This window comes from Lactuca serriola, chromosome 5 (assembly GCF_051521515.1).
Source record: "Lactuca serriola cultivar US96UC23 chromosome 5, Lser_US96UC23_V15, whole genome shotgun sequence".
Lineage (NCBI taxonomy): Eukaryota > Viridiplantae > Streptophyta > Magnoliopsida > Asterales > Asteraceae > Lactuca > Lactuca serriola.
The window spans coordinates 308,960,144-308,969,935 of record NC_136412.1 but is presented as its reverse complement, the minus strand read 5'-3'; the positions used below and the strand labels follow the sequence as shown (position 1 = coordinate 308,969,935).

The 9,792-nt window shown below is 35.3% G+C and overlaps 1 protein-coding gene across 2 annotated transcripts; it reads right to left on the bottom strand.

Annotated features, from left to right (window-relative positions):
- Nucleotides 1-7,785: 7,785 nt before the first annotated feature.
- Nucleotides 7,786-9,318, bottom strand: LOC145054901 (uncharacterized). Of its 2 annotated transcripts, none has more exons than XM_079003164.1 (5): nucleotides 9,054-9,318; nucleotides 8,549-8,730; nucleotides 8,401-8,473; nucleotides 8,169-8,328; nucleotides 7,786-8,027 (listed from the first exon to the last, which is right to left on the bottom strand). In XM_079003164.1, exons 2-5 carry the CDS (start codon nucleotides 8,700-8,702, stop codon nucleotides 7,926-7,928), a joined length of 489 nt encoding a protein of 162 aa, XP_078859290.1. In that variant the 5' UTR covers nucleotides 8,703-8,730; nucleotides 9,054-9,318; the 3' UTR covers nucleotides 7,786-7,925. The 2 variants fall into 2 exon arrangements, with proteins under 2 accessions (XP_078859290.1, XP_078859291.1); XM_079003165.1 differs by having other exon boundaries at nucleotides 7,895-8,027; nucleotides 8,213-8,328; nucleotides 9,054-9,192.
- Between the last annotated feature and the right edge of the window lie 474 nt (nucleotides 9,319-9,792).

Sequence of the window (9,792 nt, the reverse complement as noted above, 5' to 3'; positions counted from 1 at the left end):
GTCAACAAATTATGTTGCTAACAATTCCTTATAGAAAAATCAATTCTTTTAAAATCTAAGTCTATGTCACAACATTATTATACATCATCAATTTAACTCTATTGTAAAAGTTTACGGCCTTAGCCTTTAGTGCAAAAAAACCAAAAGTATAAAAACAAATGCCATAAATACATGTTGATTACTCATGCATGTTTATTCGTGTTTTGTCACATTAGTTTTCAAAACAATATGTCATCATAGTGAACTCGCAACTCCTCACCCTTACAAGAGGGGAAATGTAACGCTCCATTTCTAGTATGTAATTTTAATTAAAGTATCTCCATTTCTTAAGGGGTACTCAACGAGTCTATAGCCCCGACTTGTCAAGTAGAAGCGGGATGAGCTCGCGGTTAAGTTGGCTACTCAGCGAGTCCATATGTTGGGACTCGGCGAGTCTGTCTGTCTGGATGATGCCCTAATTTCAAGGGTTTGTACCCTATTTAAACGTCATTATAGCCTCCCACCCCAGCCTCCAGCACCTTTAGAGCATTTCCCCTGTAAACCCTAGCCCCCATTATTGAGATTGAGTGTGTTTGTGCTAGTTTGGAAGCTTTAGAAGAGAAGGAAGGAAAGAAGGTCCATAGAAAGAGAAAGGAGATCCAAAAGTTAGCTTTCATCTGTTTCTCATTCAGGTAATAAAGTTATTACCTTGTGTATTACTCCATTAAACCCTCTTTTATGCTTGTTATGTCTCTTTTGGAGCCTTATATGATTCAAAACTTGAGATATGGACGCTCCTTTGGATGGAAACCTTAGATCTGGACATTATTGAACTCCAGGAGCTCATTACCGCCACCTTTATGCAATCATGGCCTTGTTCCAAACCCTAATAGCTTAGTATTTGATGATTTTTGGTATTTTAGCCTCATACTCTTGTGCATGCACGTAAAGTTGGAAACTTTACGTGTAAAACTAGTCCTAGAAGCTCAGATCTATGATTTGGAAGCACTGTAATCGATTAGAATCGACTGTATAGTAATAGCATGCTTGGGACTCGACGAGTTGTTCTTCAGACTCAGCGAGTTGTTCTTCAGACTTGACGAATGTTCATACGACTCGGGGAGTCACAGACTGGACGTGTTCATATGTTGAAGGAGAATTCGACGAGTTGTTCATACAACTTGGCGAGTCAGATGAAGTTAGACTCGATGTTAGTATCGAAGAAGAACTCGTCGAGTCTTTGCCAAACTCGACGAGTAGAAGTGGGTAAAGGACTAGAATGGATGATAGGGACTCGGCGAGTTGGCGGCCCAACTCGGCGAGTCCGGTTAATTGGAAGTTGACTTTGACCAGGAAGTTGACTTGACCAGGAGTAAATAGTCATTTTACCCTGAGATTTGTTATTAGTATTTGATTTAGTGTTTATGGGATTTGTAGCCGGGGAGTTCCGGAGCAGCAGTCAAGCAGTTTAATATTTAGCATCTCAGCAGCCAGTGTTACGAGGTGAGTTTCCTTCCAGTAGGAACGGGTCTAAGGCCACAATGCCGACCCGCCTAGTTAGCAGTAGTTCCAGACTTCGGTCTAATGCAGTAGTTTAGTGTGCTTGATGTCTTTGTGATTCAGGCCTGTCTTTGTGTTATGTGTTCCGGACTTGGGTCCGATGTAGTATGCAGTATATGTGTTTATGCTAGTAGTTATGATTATGCTATGCTATGTTCAGTCAGTTTCCGAACTTCGGTCCGATGAAGAGGACAAGGCCCTGGTTAGTTCCGGACTTCGGTCCGATGCAGTTTCTGGACTTCGATCTGATACATGGGGCAAGGCCCTAGTTAGTTCCGTACTTTGGTCCGATGCAGTTTCCGGACTTCGGTCCGATGCAGAGGGCAAGGCCCTAGTTAGTTCCGGACTCCGATCCGATGCAGATTCCAAACCTCGGTCTGATGCAGTGGGCAAGGCCCAATATGTATTTATATGTTGTTGTGTGGTATGTGGTAGTTTGGGAGAGCTCACTAAGCTTCGTGCTTACAATTTCAGTTTTGGTTTCAGGTATTTCCGCTAGCAAAGGGAAGAGCTCGGGTTGATGGCATCGCACCCACCACAGCTTCAGTTTTATCCTGGGAGTTTTATTCAAACATTTTGTTATGATTGACACAGTTTTGTTTTGACACAGTTACTATGTCTTTTGAGTACTCATTCCATGGTTCTGGTTATATATGACATTGGATAATGTGATTTTTAGTAATATTAAAACAAAAATTTTTGGGTCGTATTTTGGGTCGTTACGGGAAACCTCTATTAGATTCACTTAAGCCAGTACGTTGATTTTGAAGACCATATGAGAAAAGTAAAATGGATCCCTAAATTTTATATATATATATATATATATATATATATATATATATATATATATATATATATATATATATATATATATATATATATATATATATATAAAAGCAAAATTATTAATACAACGATAACCTAATAGGGTAGACGTCACTAATTATTATTAGTGACTATGATTAAAATTGGAAAAACTTTTCATTTACAAATAATCTGTGATGGTAATTAGCGACATAACCCCAACAGAAGCCACCTTATTCTAAAGATGAGACAAAATAATGTCACTATTCGGTCGCTAAGTCCCTCATTAATTTCGGACGTGTTCGGCACGGATCGTTTAGAAGCGTTTGGGAGCTTCTAGCTTCTAGCGTTTGAATAGAAAGTCTTGTTTGGCACTATAAGCTTCTAACGTTTAGTTTAAACAAAACACTCTAAATCCAAAAGTTAGTTCATGTAGCGTTTAACAAAATGCTACAAGCTAACCGCTACCAGCTAGTTTTGCTGAACACGACCTTCATCTTTGATTTGCCGTTGTTGGCCTTTAGCGGTGGATTACCAACGAAAAATTCCATTTGTTGATTCCTATGTTTCTACTACATAAACAACATTTCATGTCCCTTCACGACATGGATCATGGAAGGTCGCACACCCCGTATTTTCTTATGAGTGGTCCTGAGATTCACACATGTATGTTTCCCTCCTGTACATCCAAGCAAAATTTGATGTCCCCTTCATCAAGAAATTCACAAACGTTTCTTTCTTAACGAAAACTCAATACACGCATAAATAATTCAGGAAAAACATATCTTAATTATCTTAATAATACAACGATATATTTCTTTTATTATATTGTTATATTATTCTTTTAAAACATAGAAATTATAACATGTAGCTAACTTTTTACTTAATATTTAATAGAAAAACTTATAGAAATTAACGTACTGCTAATAAAAAGCTATAATTTTAATCCAATTTTATATCCAATAACTTCTTGCATTTGTTAGGATATTTACCCAAACAGTTCCGTCAAAAAATATTTACACAAATGGTCGTTCTAACTTACAAAATGGTCCATGTTTTAACAGAAAATTATAAAAAAAAATGTCCCTATGTAGAAAACAAATTACAAAATGGTCCCTATAATCTACAAGAATATGTCTCTGTGCAGGATTACTTTTACAGGATCGGTCCCTATGTTTCAAAAAATTATATAAATGGTTTGAATAATAAGAGGATGCAAAGAAGTTTGATAATAAGAGGATTTGAAACACTTGAATCTACAAAATAATATATAAGTAATTAGACTGAATACATATATAACAAGTTCAAAAAAGTCTGAACAAGAAATATTACCGCATAACCAATATCAACGAAAACATATTTAAATATGTTGTTGTCATATGTCATATGTGTAACAGTTACTAGATTATTTTTCTCTAAATTGTAACAATATAAAGAAGTATTTTAAATGTTTCTTCAGAAAAAGGGGGTGTATTAACACCTCTAGAGCATACATTTTTGCTTTTCATGTTTTTCAATAAGATATATGTACACTAAACACTCATTTATAGTTTGTTGAATTCTCTTTCCCTGAAACATATTCCATGTACTATCAGCTAATATGTTATTCAAGAAGTGGCCCAAAACTTTCCTTTTTGGTTTGGCGATGATGGGGATGCAGATGTGTGTTTAAGAAAATATGGCTTTCCGATAGTTTACAGACTTAAAATGCACTGTAATCTTATCTTTTAAAGTCATTAAACATCATTTACATTTTTAACAAAGCAAATTGTTTCAAACTTGTATCTTATATATTTCCTCACTCTGATTTGAAATCTCTCATTAACACATTTGAATCTTAAATGAAGCTTAAGCTCTTTTTTGCTTTTGAACATTTGTAACAACTTCACATGTGAAGATGGATTGTGGGCTACAGACCCTTTATGTTTTAGATATGAGAGTTCGGGCAATGGTAAGGGATCATGCATCCCCCAATGAGTGGTTTTTGTTCTTCAGAATCTAAAAAATAATAAGGGTACTTTTCATGTCGGTGTTGTTTGGGCTCAGTTTCCTCTTTATCAGATTGAGTCTCGTCCCTATCAAATTCGGAGAAGCGGTGGAATTTTTCAACCAGGTTTCCATGTGGAAGTATATTACCCACCTCAACTAACATGACCAATTTTGTTTGATCAGTTGTTGATTCATCATCGTTAAATGCTTGACCAACATCAACATCAACATCAACATCAACAACAACCTTACATTTATACATAACACCACCCCCTTCAATGGCGTTCATTGTTAAAAAGGAAGTCAAGGAACATGATCCAGTGTCATAGGTAATAAATTACAAATTTGGTTTTTCCAGCACCAAAAGACTCATTGTCGCCACAACAATTTTCACTTGGAAATTGTTTAACTCCACTTTCAAGAATATTATTAACAACAAACAATTGTATTGTGTTAGGAGGCATACTACTAACAAAACTAAGAAAATATATGACATCACTATCGTAAATAATCTGTATAACTGTGTTCGACCCAGGACATAGAAAAAACATATGAATTTGATTAGTATGCAACCTAGGCTTCGAAGCAACAAAGAATAAACCTAGAAAAGTTGGTATGAATGACTAAATCTACACCAAAGCATGTGTAGTCTAGAGCAATACACTGCACTGATCAATCAATTTGCTCCTATTTCTCTCCACTACAAATAAATACTCTAAAATACTGATTATACAAACTCATTTTCTCATTAACAGAAAGTTATGTGTGGTTTAGATATGCAACGTTTCTCAAATGGGAACAACAAAGGTGTATGTGATCTAGATATGCAATAGAAATCCAATATTTTATTCATTTGACTCTAGTCCGGAAATGGCCGTACATTCTAAACTATAATCCGGAATGAATTTTTCAGTCCAAAATATACACGATAGATTGTGGATGTCATATCCTATCAACCACCATTTTACTACTTTGGATTGTAGATGTCATATCCTATCAACCACCACTTTACTACTTTGAAATACTGTGCTTCGGAGTTGGTGATCATTTTGCAATTTTTTTAAATAATGGTCAACTTTATCAATATACTTATTTATAGTGGTTAATTTCTCTTTATTATTTTTCCTTATTTGGAGGGTCCCAAGTGGTCATTAATTACGTGGAGATTTTTTTAATTCCAACCTCCCAAGTGGTTATTAATTACTTTTAGACTAGTCGTATTTAATGGAGACGGGTTGATTGAAAAGATGTCTCAAGTGAGATGAAAAAGGTTATTGACAAGTAAAGATGAAGGTGGCATATTTGTTGCTATAAGGGATGAGGGAGTCGTTCCCATTGAACCCACCGAACCCATTGAACCTGCTGCCACATTAGCTTTTTTCTTTGATTTTTCTTTATCTTTCCGAACCCACAACACACGGAAATCCTATATTTTTCAACCCACTCAATTAAAAAAAATGCTAAACAACTAAGGTACAAGTCTTAAAACATATGGTACAAGAGAAAATGAGAGAGAGAAAGTAGAGAGAGAGGATGAAGTGGGTTCGTGAAACCAATTAAACGACCCGTCAAAGAGGGAGTGGTACCGACGGTAACTCTATTGCTAATTAAGATTTTACATTGATTATTTTGTATATTTTTTTTAATTAAGTGGGTTGAGTGGGTTGAGAAAGATAAGGGAAGAGGGAGTCGTTCCCACCGAACCCATTGAACCCACTGTCACATCAGCTTTTCTCTTTGATTTTTCTTCATTTTTCCGAACCCACAACACACGGAAATCTTATCTTTCTCAACCCACTCAACCCACTTAATTAAAAAAAATACTAAACAACTAAGATACAAGTCTTAAAACATATGATACAAGAGAAAATGAGAGAGAGAGGATGAAGTGGGTTCGTGAAACCAATTAAACAATCCGCCAAAGAGGGAGTGGTACCGACGGTAACTCTATTGCTAATTAAGATTTTACATTGATTATTTTGTATATTTTTTTAATTAAGTGGGTTGAGTGGGTTGAGAAAGATAAGGGATGAGGGAGTCGTTCCCACCGAACCCACTGTCACATCGGCTTTTCTTTTTAATTTTTCTTCATTTTTCCGAACCCACAACACACGGAAATCCTATCTTTCTCAACCCACTCAACCCACTTAATTAAAAAAAATACTAAACAACTAAGATACAAGTCTTAAAACATATGATACAAGAGAAAATGAGAGAGAGAAAGTAGAGAGAGAGGATGAAGTGGGTTCGTGAAACCAATTAAACAACCCGCCGAAGAGGAAGTGGTACCGGCGGTAACTCTATTGCTAATTAAGATTTTACCTTGATTATTTTGTATATTTTTTTAATTGAGTGGGTTGAGAAATATAGGATTTCCGTGTGTTGTGGGTTCGGAAAGATTAAGAAAAATCAAAGAGAAAAGCTGATATGGCAATGGGTTCAGTGGGTTCAATGTGAACGACTCCCTCCTCCCTAAAAGCTTCAACAATTAGTGTGCTACTGTGCTCTGTTAAAATCGTATTTGAACAAAAACCCAAAATAATGAGGTGTGAATAGTTCAAAAAGCCCAAAATAATGAGGTGTGAATAGTTCCCTATATATTTTTAATCGCCCATATTTTGTAATTACTAAAGAGGAATGTGGGTGTATAAAATCCAACCATTAACTCAACACAAATCCAAGTTTTTATTATTTGACAAACATAGTCCCTTTTCAAGTTCACAAAGTTGATACAAACCAAAACCAACTTTTAAAAAGCAGAGAGCATATGATCAAACTTTGGAAAATCTAAAACCTAAAACAAAACCAAATTTATAGCATGTATTGGTATAGTTTATTGGTTACATTGTTCTGACCTAAATTTCCCCTTTTAATACAAAGCCTTTTCCGTGATTAACGGATGAAAAGTGAGAACAACTTTCACAAAACCATGTGTTCAACCTGATCTAATTGTTTATATTTGACCTCATCTCTTATTTTAAGCGTTCTTTTAAAAACTTCTAAGCAATAAGATAATAGAAAAGTAACTTAGTTTTTCCATTTGTCCCATTTAAATAATCAAATTTCTTTCGTAAGTACTACACAATTGAAGTTACAAAAGTAATTCAATTAGATATAGGGGTAGCTGGTTGACCAAATTCAATATTTTACTTAGTGTACTTTTCTAGTTGAATGTATTTACAAAGTGTTTCAATTATGTTATTGGAAGAATAGATATTGAACAAGCTTTCTAAAGCTATATTTAATGATGAAGACATTCACGTATTTTACACAAATAAAAAGTTCAGCACGTGTCTATACCCCACCTTGTTCTATCATTTAAGCAAGACTTGACATTGTAATTTTTGTCCTATTAACATCAATCTCAATCGCAGTCAGTGTCCATAACAATGAACTATTGTTATGGACACTGTATCAGATTGTCTGTTATGTCACGTCATGTCATGTCAGGTCTTAACTCAAAAACAACCTTTAAGATCCACCAAATTCAGATACTGGGATTAAAACCAGCAGAATTTGATTTTTTTCAAGACTGATTTGTTTATGCATTTGATGAGTGTACATAAATAACAAGCAATGCATTGAATGAATGTTTATGCAAGTCCCTCTTGTGGGATTCTTCTATCAATTTTTCTGATTCTTTGTGGTGGCCAAACAATGTGAGTAACCCTTCCATGAATCAAACCCAATGGAATCTGAAAAAAAAAAAATAAACCATATTATGTTCATATCATCATATGGTTTCCTTTTTTATCTTATTCTTTTAATTTTACAGAATTGTAGCATTTTGAAGTATGAATTGATAGTATTGTAATTAGGTATAAAGGTAAACATACAGGGCCAAATGATCTTGAATCAAAGCTAGAAGCTGAGTTGTCACCTTCTACCCAACAATGTCCTTCTGGAACCTTCACAACACCACCCACATTACTGATATAATCACCTTCCATTGCTACTATTCTTTTCACACATCTCTCCTTGTAATTAGTTGGATCACTACAAAATAATCCAAACTATATATCACAATTAATCATTAATGTGGAAAAGACGTGAATGCCCTCCTAATACCTGAAAATTACTACATCGCCATGTGAGAACTTGTATTTGTCAAGGCAAAATTTCTCCAAGAAAACATAATCATCTGCAGATGAAATTAATCATTAATGTGGCATATGTAAAATGCTAACACTAATGAATTATGAATTATGAAAGGTACCTGTAAATGATCCAACAGAAGGATTAAATGTTGGAGACATGGATGAACCTCGAATTGGGCATACTCCACCATAACGGTCTGTTACAGTGATGCCCACAAGCCCGATTGCTAAATACTTCTTGAACACGTTCGAAATCATATTCTGAGTTCCCATTTAAGATTTTAGAAACTTTGAATGAAATCTGCAAATGGAACAAATAGTTTCAAACATAAATCACAAATTTGCTAAGCTTTCCATGTGATGTGATAGTGCACGATATAAAACCAAATAAATTACAAAGCAACTAAAATTTCATAGAAGAACAGAAACATGAAAATCTCAGAATTTGTCAGAAACAAAGATACATCGAGTTATCATAACCAGACAGAAACGTTAACTTTTCATAAAGACAAACTTTCAGAAACATTAAGAAACATACATACATCAGCATTCAGATTATCAGGAACACACAAACTTTCAGAATCATTAAAATGAGTGTAAACTGAAGTGTAAATGTGTAATCACCTTGTTCACTGGTTTGGGGCAGAGATTTCGTGACAGTTTATTGAGTCGAACAGATGGAATCGTAGCAGGACGGAGGAACTAGGAACCAGGGGATGGAGAACCCTAGTGAGGACTGAGGACGAGTGAACGAGAGAGCAAGGTTGCGAACCCTTGGACTTCGTGAGACGCAGCGCAGGCGATTGAAATCGGAGAAGGAGAAGTCGACTGTTAGAAGCGCAAATCGAAATCAGGGATTAGGATTCAGGAAAGTGTGCGTGTGTAGGATTGGGGGGTGGGGTTTGGGGTGAAGGATCGGGTAATATTGGTTGAGTTATTGATGAAAATCGGGTTGTTTATAAAACTATTTACCATAGTATAGTTTACTAAACTATTATTATTTCATATTAAATTATAAAATTATATTTATTGTTTAAAAAAAAGAGAAAAAAAAAAAAAAAAAAAAAAAAAACATTTTTCCTCCCTCGACTTCCATTGCAGAACCAAAATTTGGTAAAAAATAAAAAAGAAATTAGGGCTCCACTGTCCTCCCCATCAGTCTCACCACATCTATCATCGGCCAGCTGTCGTTTGTTTCAACCGTCGCCGACCATTTGCGTCCTTCCTCATTTGTTGTCGGCCACCTTGCTGCCTTCCCTCCCCACACGCTCACACCAGATATTATCATCTTTAACAAACATTCGATGCAATGTCCGTTTAGTTTTTCTCAATTCTTCATATTGTTTTCTTTCCTCAATTTTCT